This window comes from Manihot esculenta, chromosome 14, assembly GCF_001659605.2.
Source record: "Manihot esculenta cultivar AM560-2 chromosome 14, M.esculenta_v8, whole genome shotgun sequence".
NCBI lineage: Eukaryota > Viridiplantae > Streptophyta > Magnoliopsida > Malpighiales > Euphorbiaceae > Manihot > Manihot esculenta.
In genome coordinates, this window is record NC_035174.2 from 10,481,502 (window position 1) to 10,493,886 (window position 12,385).

The following is a 12,385-nucleotide window of genomic DNA, read 5'->3' on the forward strand; positions in this document are numbered from 1 at the left end:
ATAAAATTTATTTATAATAAATATTTATTATATTATAATTTATTATTTATATTTTCAAATTTAATTTAATTGCGTTGCTTATAATTATAACAGTTTAACTTTTTATTTTCGAATAGGTGTAATTGTAATGTTTCATAATTCCAGAGTTGTCAGAAGTTTTCCTTCCTCGCGATTCTCCCCTGTCAAAATCCCCCAAAAATGAAACCCTAATTCAGCAAATTAACGACACTCAAATCCCGAGTATTGTTTGGCTCCTAATTCAGATCCATCCGTAAGTTCAAATCCTTCTCAACTCTTTTTCTTTTACTTAGCTATATCGCGCATAAATTCGATCAATTTGATATATATTCTGTACTTTCGCATGTAAAATGAATTCGAACATTACTACTGCATATTGATAGATTGATTTATTTAGGGTTCGTTTTGATCTTATGTAGTTTTCTTAATTGTACAAACAAATGGATGGGAACAAAGACGACGCTTTGAAATGCTTGAAGATAGGTAAGGACGCACTGCAATCAGGTGATACAACTCGTGCTTTAAAGTTCATCACCAAAGCTCGCCGCCTCGATCCTAGTCTCCCCGTCGACGATCTCTTATCGTCAATAGAGAAGGATTCGACTTCCGATCAAACTTCTGCGACTACTAATGGGCCCACGAGCACGACCAATGAATCTAAAGTTCGTCAGCGGGTTCCCTCAACTGGGCCGTCTTCATCTGCCTCTGCTACCGCCTCATCATCCTCAGCCACCTATACCGAGGAGCAAATCACGATCGTGAGGCAAATCAAGAAGAAGAAAGATTACTATGAAATTTTGGGATTGGAGAAAACTTGCTCTGTTGAAGATGTTCGAAAAGCTTATCGGAAATTGTCCCTTAAAGTTCATCCTGATAAGAACAAGGCTCCCGGAGCTGAAGAAGCTTTTAAAGCTGTCTCCAAGGCATTCCAGTGTTTTAGCAATGAAGAAAGCCGGAAGAAGTATGATCTGACTGGAAGCGACGAGCCTGTTTATGAGAGACGTGCTTCGAGGCATCATGGAGGGCAGGGAGGATTTAATGGGTATTATGATGATTTTGATCCGGACGAGATTTTCAGGCAATTCTTCTTTGGAGGAATGCCCCCTGCAACCACCCAGTTTAGAAGTTTCAATTTTGGGGGAGGCATGGGCCCGAGAACAGGTGATAATGCATCTGGGTTTAATATGCGTGCATTGATTCAGTTGCTGCCTGTCCTCGTCATCTTGCTTTTGAACTTTTTGCCGTCTTCAGAGCCACTTTATTCGCTCTCCAGGTCATATCCTTATGAGTACAGGTTTACCACTCAGAAGGGGGTTAATTTTTATGTGAAGAGCACCAAATTTGAGCAGGATTATCCACACGGTAGCCAGCAAAGGGCTACTCTGGAAGGGAAAGTGGAGAGGGATTATATGTCTGTTCTTGCACAGAATTGCAGGTTTGAGTTGCAGAGGCAGCAGTGGGGTTTTATACGGGAGACTCCTCACTGTGAAATGTTGCAGCAGTTTCAGTCTGGTGCATCAGCAGCCTGATGAATTGGAATTGAGGTTGAAATTTGTATTTGTTTTAGAAATTGACTATTTTTACCAGCAAAGATTACATATGATGTAATATTGATAGATTAAGGCCCCATAAGTATTTGTGCCAATTTTCACCTTTCATATAGCTTAAGCATGCAAATTTGTGCCAAACATTTTGCTATATCATGTCTCTCCCTGTCTCTCTTTTTCCCCCCTTTTTGATATACTATCTTATATGTTAGTACAGCATTTGGTGCTTTAGCATGAGTAATTTGCATGCAGGTGCATAATTTTATTTCTTAAACGTGACCTTCATGATGCTGTAATGGCTAATATCTCTTAGCTGAGAAATGTGTCATGTCCTTGAAATCTGTAACGCCCCGGAAATCCGGACCGCTACCGGCGCTAGGATTCAGGTCGGCTTAAGGCCGCCGGAACCCGTAGCAAGCCTACATACATCCTGTTTACCTGTTTAATTCCATACATGATCAACAAACATACATAAGAATTAAAAACTTTTCTTTTTCTTCATACACCAAACTCAACCTGTGCATGCACTGTATTCATCATATACATAAACATTAATCCCTCTGTGGGATCTCATCAAAGCCTCAAGGGCTATACATCATATGGTGAGTTGGTTTACATCAATATCAAAACACAAGATCATGTACATACCAAGGGATTAACATATACTACGGTCAAGTACAGTTCTATCCTCAATAACATAATTACATAAACTTTACATTACATTCTTATGTATGTTTGTTGATCATGTATGGGATTAAACAGGTAAACAGGATGTATGTAGGCTTGCTACGGGTTCCGGCGGCCTTAAGCCGACCTGAATCCTAGCGCCGGTAGCGGTCCGGATTTCCGGGGCGTTACAGAGTGGTATCAGAGCTAACACTGGTGCTGAAGTCAACCTCTCCTTGAGCTCCTCAAAGCTTTCTTCACACCGATCGGTCCACTCGAACCTCTGATTCTTTCTGGTCAATCTGGTTAAAGGAGCTGCAATCTTAGAGAAGTCCTGTACGAACCTCCTACCTCCCAAAACCATAAATCATGCATATTTCTCAACCAAAACACACATACAAGTTCCTAGGGGTCTCAAACATGCATATACCCCATCTAGAGGTTTCCGACACCCAAATTCCACCGGACGGTAGGAATTCCGAGACCGGAGTCTAGCCGGGTATTACAAAATCAATCATTTTTTTTTTGTTTATCTTTTGTACAAAAAGAATACAAATGCTGTCAGGGTTGTTTTGAGATTCTACTGTGACTGTCAATTATCTTATATTTGTCGCATATCAAGCTATCCTGAATCTGGTTTACAAAGACCTATTTGCTTGAAAGTTGCTGCCATTTGGTTTATCCTTGAGGGCAAGTGATCCTATAGTTGTTTGTTCATTTGCCAATCAATTGACATTGTTTTTAGTTTTATTGCAACTTGATGTAGAAATACATTTGAACTTGCAGTTGGAGTATATATTTCCTTTTCTTTTGCAGATGCTCGTCTGGTACAACTGGTTCAAATATAATTTTAAAGAGTACATGGAGCATTGGAATTTATGGAGAAAATGAAGGATAATAGTTGTGATTTTTCAGATTCAAAATACTATCAAATCTGGATCTTCTGTATACCTTTCTCCCCTTTTACATGTGGTGCTACGGACTTCTGGCCTCTTGTACATGCTTAATGAGTCTTCCTTAGAATAGCTTGTGTTCTAACTTGAGTTTACTTTGTGGTGAGAAAATGTTTTGAGTTCCGGCTGAATTGTTGAAATAGCAGCTTCATTACACCATTTGTGTTAGGGTACACGTTTATCCACTTCATTCTGTGATACCTTCTACTCTTTTGAATCCATGATGTTTTCAGATTACCTTACTGTAGAATATTTATTATTTTATTTCTATTTATATGCTGATGTTGGCCATACCTAGCTGCTATAGAGGTTCTGCTGTGAAGATATTTGGCAGGATTTGGATTTTTATTTATGGGTTATTCATGGATCATGGTGGCAACTACTTGTATTGGTTCGTTGCTTAATTTGATGGAAATAACAAAGTTACATTCACTTCTTATTTTATTATTTTTGGTTTGCAATGTGTGCAATTCTTTAGTGGGTATGAGTTCAGTGAGGGATTCTGATAGGGTCCCTTGCAATGGATCTGGTTATGGGTCTTTTAGGGTGGAGGTGTGAAATCTGTGGAGGAAGGTGGATTGTGGATTTTCTTCTATCTAGCTACAGTGAAATAAATATAAGCTCATTAGTGAGAACTTAAGAATATCCTTATTTGAGTACTCGCACACTTTTTGAAGAATTTTGTTCATGTCTCCTTTATTGATATGCTGAACTTAAATACACAATGGAGAATAACTATCTCATGGGAAAATATGGAGGATCACCCTCTAACCGTGGAATTCAAATAACTGAAAGACACCACTATTTACTGTTTACATTATGACTAACAATTAAAACATGAAAAACATGGCAGTAACTAACAACAAGGATGTGGTAGTAACGTGATTGTTTCAGCACTAAGTCAATGGCAGTAGCATCTCAACTGTCATTGATCTTGCTGATCTGACTGTCCTGCATCCCTTCCTTCTTTTCTTGAGTGAACTGTTTGTATATAATCAAAGGCTTGCTAACAGATTGATTGTTACATTTACGTTTGTTGATTTGGAGATGCAAAAGTGTTTTTATGAAGTAATTATGGGAGAGGAAATTTCTCCTGTATACTGGAGGAGTATGAACTATTGATTCTACCATGACTAGGAGAGTTTAATTTGTGAGGTAACACTACCTTTATATTCTTGCGGATGATGTAACTGTAAGTTGCTTACAACTGATCACTGATCCAATACACTTGTTAATTGCAGAAATAAATGCTTGGACCCATCATCTGAACTTAAAATTTTTCCCCTTGTTCAAAGTATGACAGGTTAAAGTTTTGGAATTGGGAATGATGTTTTTAACATGTTACTATTTTTTTGGAAGGAGTGTGAGTATGGCTCCGAATTGATGTGTATGTGATGACAAATGGAGTACACAGCTGGTAGCATACAGTGTTATCATTCCTATCTTACAGCCTGCTCCTGCATCATGAACTGTACTCTGTCAGTTTTTCTTATTGACTTGCAGGTAAACTATGATTCTGTGTGTACATTTTACAGTTCATGGTTCTACAGTTGATCTCCCAAAAGTCATTATTGTTCATGATCATTAGGTTAAGAACTGGAAGGCTAGAATTTTATGTTTAGTTGTTTACTGCTTCGGACCTTTACATCTTTATCTTCTATATGCATGGGGCCAAAGCGTGTGGTGTTTTCAATTGTAATGCAAGCCCAAGGCAAAGATGACCCCTAAAACATTAGTTTCTAAGTTCCAACCTGCAGATGATACTTGTTTTGTTGCATGTGTGTGTGGAGGTGCAATTATGCACGTCTATCTATGTTTTATATTGTGCTTTTCCAAAGGAATTGAAGGCATAAAACACTAAATCAGGCATCAGATTAAGATTTAGGATGTCTTGATAATGCTTGTTAATGCACGGAGACGGAGTTGTCTAAAAATTGTGGGAAATAACTTGCATGCTCCTGATTCCTAACAATAAGGCTTTCTTATTTTCGGTTTGCTTAGCGTGTTCTTGTGAATGTAGATTCACAATGTAACTGCTCAATGCTCCCTTGTTCTCCTATCCAGCAATGTGTGCGCAATATAGGTCAAACAGGATTAGCTTAAGCTTGTTACGTCTGCATGTGCAGTCCCTTGTCCTAGCTCGGCAAAAATATGTCTGTTCTAACTTGAAGAAAAGGGACTTGTTGCCAATTCCTTGGCATAACGGTTGCTAACAAGGGTGGGTTTGGACTTCTGATGGGAGTATTAATACATGTACATTCTCCAGGTTGGGAGGAAATGGTGAGCCTTACCTACGGAACTGACCAGCGAGGCTTGCCCACACATAGCATTCCAATCTCGAGGTGTTAAAAGTTAATCGAAGTTCTTTCCCTTGTTTCTTCTGATGGGCAGTTTAGACCTTTGATGCAGGGTGACCAACCTCTTTGATACGAACAATTCTATCCTGACGCCAAGATATTTGCAGATTAGCTCGCATTTCCCTGAAGTTCATAACCTCGTCTGTCAAGAATATACCCAGTAAAACGCAACTCATCTGCCACTCGATTGGTTTCAGAGCTCCAATTTCCACCACCAACTCCTCATTGTCTATGAGTGAAAGATTTGCCAGCGTCAACTCCATTGTAACTGAGAAAGCAGATGGAACATCAAACTCAAATGAAGCTAAAAGCGTAACCTTTGCTGCACGAGCAAGACAGTAAAAAACTGCCACTCGAGTGGTAGTTTGTTAATTCATCGCTCTAATTAAAATGTTTGAAAACTACCAGCAGTCTATACTACGCTAACCTTATGCCAACAACATACATCCAACTCTATTTGGCATGTTTATTTCTGTTTTTCTTTTCACAAATTTTAATAACCATATTTTAAATTAAAAAAAATCTACAGTTCAAAATAAAAAAACAAATGCAATAAAAATCAACAATAAATTAAATAAAATCAATAAGCATTCATAAAATATATTTTCTGAAAAATATTTTCCATATTTTTATTATTTAGAATACTAAAAATATTTTGTGAAGTTCAACTTGTAAGTTAAGTAAAAAAAAAAAAAAAAAAAGAAGTTGAGAATAACCATTGTTTTATGGATTAACTAAATAAATTATTATAATTTTATTTGAGTGCCAATAGCCCAGCGTTATTCATGAATGTAATAAGAAAGTATGAAAAAAAAAATAAAGAATTTAGTAGTATTTTATAATAGCTGAGAATGAGTATTACGTGTACGTTGAAATATTTATCTATTATATTAAAATGGAAAGAATTTCATTTGTAATTCTAAAAATTTATTTATATTTATTCATCATAAACCCAAAACAAATATGATATTGAAAATTCTATCCTTTAATTCCAATGGTTTGTCCCATTTTTACTTTTATTTCTACATTATTGATTATGTTCCTCATCTTAATTTAATTAAGAATATGTAGAGAACTCAGAAAAAACTCTCTCTGCAATCCTCTTTGTTTTATTATAAGAACTTGTTGAAGAAAATAAGTGATAATTAATGTCAAACAAAAAGTCTAAGAAAATACTTTTGCTCATGTATATGCAGTGATTTGCTGCATTGGCTGCTGTTGTAGTTGCTTTGCTTTGTGCTTTATTTTTCAGCTTTTCTCATTAAATCTTTGCTTGTAATTAATGTTATGAGAAAATTAAGTTTTAATGTGTTCATATCACTTTGAGATAGGAATAATTTGTCTCTTAATTTTAAGTACTTCTCCCCTTTAATCCAAATTTAATATAATAAAATTTCTATTTATAAAAAAAAACATGTATATATATATTTACATAAACAAATACAAAACACAAGTCAGGGTGAAAAAGCTAATCTTTATTAATATTTATTATAGATCTGCCAATGGAAATAAAATGATAATCTCCAAGCAAATCTAAAATTATTAATCCTAAATATCACTAAAAGAGCAAAAGAAAATCTTAGAGATGAGCACAATAATCTTTTAAAACTATTGTAAAAAAGGAATGGGTAAAGTCAGAAAATCTTAAATATTTTAAATTAATATTTAAAATATTTTTTAATATTTTAATATTTAATAAAAATTATCGGACGGAGAAGAGATAGTATAATTTTTAAGATAAAACATATAAATTTATTTTTAAAGTGATTATCTTATTTAAGAAAAATATATTAATTACAGGTATTTTTTTCTCAAAAATGAAATGATAATATACTGATCAGACTGATGTGCTATTATGCTTCAAATTGTTTTTGATATGGGAGGCTTGATTAGGAGATAAAGCTTTTTTTTTTTTTTCTCTTAATTTCTTAATTTTTTTTTATATTTTTTATATGGGAGTCTTTGATTTTAAATAAAATATTAATACAATTAAATAATTAAATTAAAAAAGTTTTTAAAAAATAGTAATTATCAAAACATAGAAAAAACAATAAATAAATAGTAATTATCAGAATAACTAAAAATAGTATTTTTGAATAATGAAAAATATTTTAATTAAAATTAAAAATTATAAAAATTAATTAATAAATTTTTAAAAATAGTAATTCTCCTTTATTAATAAATTTTTTAAATCATTAATATTTAAAAATCTTTTTCAATTGAAAATTGATGGGCTAATTACAACTACTATTTTAACATATTAAGAAATTTGCTTTCCTTAAATAATTAATAATTTTGACAATTCAATTATAGAGAGCATAACACATCAAACAGCGCCGTTTTGAGGGGACTCTTCTAGATCTGCTATATATTTTTCCTCTATCTGCTTAAACCCAGGATCTTTAGCTCCTCTTTCGTCCCTAGCAAAAACCCTAGCCTCCTCGCTTTCGCAACAATGGTATGTTTTCTTCCCAATCCCATGGTCGCCCACATTTGTTATTTGTTTTAGCTTCTGGGTTTATCTCTTATTTGCTTGTTCTCGCAGACAGGGGAGACAGTGAATCCAAAAGCATACCCTCTTGCAGATGCTCAGCTCACCATAACAATACTCGATCTTATTCAACAAGCAGCTAACTACAAGCAACTCAAAAAGGGAGCCAATGAAGGTGATTTATGCAGATTCTATTCTATTTGTTTTTTCTTGCTCTCTTAATACATATGATTCTATTGATATTTTTTAAAAGGTTATTTTAGTATCTAATAATATGGGGTTTCAGCTACCAAAACCCTTAATAGGGGTATCTCTGAGTTCATAGTGATGGCTGCCGATACTGAGCCTCTTGAGATTCTACTCCATCTTCCCTTGCTAGCTGAAGATAAGGTTAGTTTCTTCCGATTCTATTGGTGTTAGTGATGGTTTTGTTAATTCGCCTTATTGAAGTTGTTGGTGGATATGGATATTTGATTTTTGAGAATTTAGTGTAATGCAATACTTAGATAGTCTTGTTTGATAATTAAGCTTAATTTTGTAAACTGGATATATGTATGCAACTCCTTTTGAACTGGAAAATGCTTTTCGACACTTGCTGAATTCACGAGACAACTCCAACTGTTAAGTTCTATGTTAATAGAATAGTACATGCTGTCAATTGTGAAGATGGTGGATCTTTGTAAGATTATTGATTGCAGTTTAGAATGGTCCTGATTGATGTCAATCCCCCATTCTTAATGTTCTTCTAGCAAAATGAAAGCTAACCTTATATACAACTTAAAGATGTTTATCCATTGACATAGGGAGAAGCCTTAAAGTTTGGATTTCTGAAGCTCACACTTTGTTTCCTGTGGAATAAAGAGAATTGTAGCCATGTTGTTCAGCTTTTAAAGGTTATTTGCCATTAGCTATATCTGAGATCCAAATGGCTTACATGAGTTTTATGTTTGAATTTGCCTTTGGCAGAATGTGCCATATGTATTTGTGCCATCAAAGCAAGCGCTTGGCAGAGCATGTGGTGTGACAAGACCTGTTATTGCTTGCTCTGTGACATCAAATGAAGGAAGTCAATTGAAGTCCCAAATACAACAACTCAAAGTATGTTATCCTTCTAATATGTTTCTTGAATTCATGATGTCTTTTGCTTGATGACTTTGATCACTAATATGATTGTTTGCTTGTAAATGCAGGATGCCATTGAAAAGCTATTGATATGAAATAGCTTACTACGCATTTTCGGTGTGATGGGCCTCTTGGATTGTTAGTATTCGCTCCATTGGAGGCTTTGACTGATGAAGTTGTATCACTGGGGACCAAAGCTTTTTACAGTGACCTTTATCAAGATTATTAGTTTTAAGTTTTTTCCTCTTATGCATTGCGACTATACTCATGTGATATTTTTCCAAAAAAACTTGAGATAACTCGTGCTATGAACCTAGCTTGCTGCTGCCTAAACATTATTGGAAGTTCCTGTGGCTATTGATCTGACAGTGAGATAATTATTGCGGTTAAATTATTTATGTTTTGCAATTACAGACACCATTGAGAAAAATTCTCTAATGGGAGCAGCAGCACTCTTATATGATCAGAGATTTTGATTCAAGGTCTCTTCTCATTATTATTATTATTTATCAATTTTATCAGGGAGCAATTGCTGCTAACTACTGCTTTATTTTTTTAAAATTAAGTGACTAATTAGTAAATTTTTTTATATTATTATTAAGAATTAAATAATAATTTTTTCTAAAATTTAATTTTTAATTTTAATCTAAAAACTAATGATAAATGCAAAAATTTTATTCTGGAATGTAGTTTAAAAAGATTAATTTTAAATATAAAATATATTAATAAATTTATATATATAGAAAAAGTTATTTTTTTAATAAAAAATATTTTTTTACTATATTTTTTTAATATTCTAAATTTAAAATATATTTTTTAAAAATATATTTTTAGTAAAATAAACATAGTCTAAATGAATTTAAATTTAATATTAAAACAAAAATTATAAAAACTTTACATTGAGATATCTTAAATTTCTTATGAACTTGTTATATTATTTAAAAATCATTAAACTTTAGCAAAATATTATAATAGTTAAATAAGAAAGTATACACAAAAAGTAATAATTTTTATTAATTTGCAAGAAAAAAAAATCTAAACATTCTTATAACTCTTTCTCTAGAACACATTAAATGAAATATAACTTTAGAAATACGTATCATCTATCCTGTTAAAATGAGAAATTCCATGTCTTTTATTGTGATTCCAAAAAAAAATAAGTTAGGAGTTTATAAAATTAAAAAGTTTACAATGTAATATTTAAAATAAAAATTAGAAATGATTACACTTAATTGTGAATTTTATTAAAAATTAGAGACTTATAACTTGTATTTTCAAAAGCTACTTTGCCCCAATTTTTTCAGAGGGACATTTTATTAAAATTATAACCTCTCTCAATCTTTTCCAGAATTTAAGAGGGCTCATGGGGTGATTTCGCCACTATTCAAAAGCAAATTAATATAGAAAAATAAAATTTAATATTTTTTAGAACGTTATATAATTTTTAATTTCAAACAGAGATTATATAAAAAGTTTATATTATTTTTCTTTAAAATAAATTTTCAGCTGTGGAAGATAACGGTTCTGAGAGAGTGTTTGGCATAATTTATAAGTTCATCAAATCAATTTATATATTTTTTTTAACAAAACAAGTTGGTATCCATCCTTGATACTTATAAAGTTGGTATCCATCCTTGATACTTATAAATATTATAGTTTGATCAATTAAATTACTATATTTTTTTATTAAAAATTTAAAGTTATAATATATATTCTCGTGATAAATTAATTTTTAATTTTTTTATGTATATATAACATTTTAAGTAATTATATAAATTTACACTCATAAATTTAGTTTGATAGTAAGTGTATTTGAGTAAATTTAAGAGGTGTCAAGTTTTAGTTTTCTAATTTTCAATTCCATTTTTTTAAAAAAAAAACATAGTTGTATAAATTTAAGAAGTAATTTTATTTTTTTATTATATATTTTAATACCATTAATTTGTTACACTATCTCAGTACAATGAGCATACAGAATAATCTATTGCAACTACTTAGAGCATCCTCCTATGCCTTCAATTCCTACGGAATTCAATTTTGCTACTTCAAAGAATGAAAAGATTGCGAAGACATTGCACATCAAGTGGTCGTGCCGGAGTGGTTATCGGGCATGACTAGAAATCATGTGGGCTCTGCCCGCGCAGGTTCGAATCCTGCCGACCACGTTTTTCCAAATTTCAATATTTTATGCTCTCTAAATCAAATTAGATGGATTTGTATCTTTATGCTAAAAACAAATACAGGCTGCCCTAAAAGTTATAACCCAAACCCTTATTAGATTGGCATCAAATGGAGATATTACAGTAGAATAGTTTCTTTCTTTTTTTTTTTTTTATTGGATTTCGAATTTAGTTATAAATTCATAATATCAAAATTTTTAGAGACAGTTTTAATATCGTAAAATCAAAATTAATAATATTGATATGTATCTTTAAATAAGAATCATATTATTGACAAACAAATTCCATGGATTTTTAAATAGATTTGCTACAAGAATACATCACATGAAAGATTCAGAGAATCTTATCAAAATTTGCCAAGATATGGTAGATTCCCCTTTATGATGTGGGGATTAAATCTAACACATTAAGATATGATGGCCATAGTTAAGCATATCTACATTCAAGTTGCTCATGTTTATCTTAAGAGTTTGAAAAAAAAAGTTTATATTAAAAGCAAACGTAAAAGAGGTTGAGAGTTGATGATCTGACATTCAGAAAATATGGTTTTACAATGGTTGAGTAAGTTTGATCTGAGAGGAAGGTGCTCATCTCCTTTTATTCTTTTTCTTAGTCTGTTAGTGATGTATAACAGCCTTCTCATCATTGGGCCACCTGTCCCTGCTATGCTGATTCGTATGTACGGAAGAATCAGGTCTCTGCGCCATACTAAACGGTCATTTAATTCTCCCTTTTAGCACGTGTGGGAACCGAGCAGTTCGGGGTTGGGCCAGTGATCCTTACTTTGCTAAGCTTCCGGGCCGGGTTCGGGAAGAAAAGACTGGGTTTTGAGCAAAGTCCGACCTCAAGTATGAATGGGCTGGACCTTCTCACTCGTGGGACTCCGCAGGCCCTGAGCCAGACCTGTCATTGTGGGCTCGGCCTCTTATCAGGGTAGTGAAACCCAATGGTCATCAAGAGTTATAGAAAAACAGACAAAGCTCTATTAAGGCTCTATTCAGTCATATTAGCTGTTGTAGTAGTCATTAACTACTGTAATGGTGAATAGTTC

The 12,385-nt window shown here is 33.0% G+C and overlaps 2 protein-coding genes and 1 non-coding gene across 4 annotated transcripts; all 3 read left to right on the forward strand.

The window, feature by feature from the left end:
- The first annotated feature begins 110 nt into the window (after positions 1-110).
- On the forward strand, positions 111-3,628 carry LOC110600096 (chaperone protein dnaJ 49). Of its 2 annotated transcripts, XM_021736823.2 has the most exons (3): positions 111-271; positions 438-1,562; positions 3,048-3,628. In XM_021736823.2, exon 2 carries the CDS (start codon positions 459-461, stop codon positions 1,545-1,547), a length of 1,089 nt encoding a protein of 362 aa, XP_021592515.1. In that variant the 5' UTR covers positions 111-271; positions 438-458; the 3' UTR covers positions 1,548-1,562; positions 3,048-3,628. The 2 variants fall into 2 exon arrangements, with proteins under 2 accessions (XP_021592515.1, XP_021592514.1); XM_021736822.2 differs by lacking the exon at positions 3,048-3,628 and having other exon boundaries at positions 438-1,747.
- A 4,212-nt stretch (positions 3,629-7,840) lies between these two features.
- LOC110630990 (NHP2-like protein 1) lies at positions 7,841-9,619 on the forward strand. Its single transcript, XM_021778665.2, has 5 exons — positions 7,841-7,999; positions 8,087-8,207; positions 8,319-8,422; positions 8,999-9,130; positions 9,223-9,619. The coding sequence occupies exons 1-5, from the start codon at positions 7,997-7,999 to the stop codon at positions 9,247-9,249; spliced, it is 387 nt and encodes a 128-aa protein (XP_021634357.1). The 5' UTR covers positions 7,841-7,996; the 3' UTR covers positions 9,250-9,619.
- A 1,618-nt stretch (positions 9,620-11,237) lies between these two features.
- On the forward strand, positions 11,238-11,319 carry TRNAS-AGA. Its single transcript has one exon. It is a non-coding gene; the product is annotated as a tRNA-Ser (tRNA).
- The last annotated feature ends 1,066 nt before the right edge of the window (positions 11,320-12,385 follow it).

Coding starts and splice junctions, on each gene's coding strand:
- LOC110600096 (XM_021736823.2), top strand. CDS start 459: ATGGATGGGAACAAAGACGACGCTTTGAAATGCTTGAAGATAGGTAAG.
- LOC110630990 (XM_021778665.2), top strand. Junction 8,423..8,998: donor CCTTGCTAGCTGAAGATAAG/GTTAGTTTCTTC, acceptor TGCCTTTGGCAG/AATGTGCCATATGTATTTGT. Junction 9,131..9,222: donor CCCAAATACAACAACTCAAA/GTATGTTATCCT, acceptor TTGTAAATGCAG/GATGCCATTGAAAAGCTATT.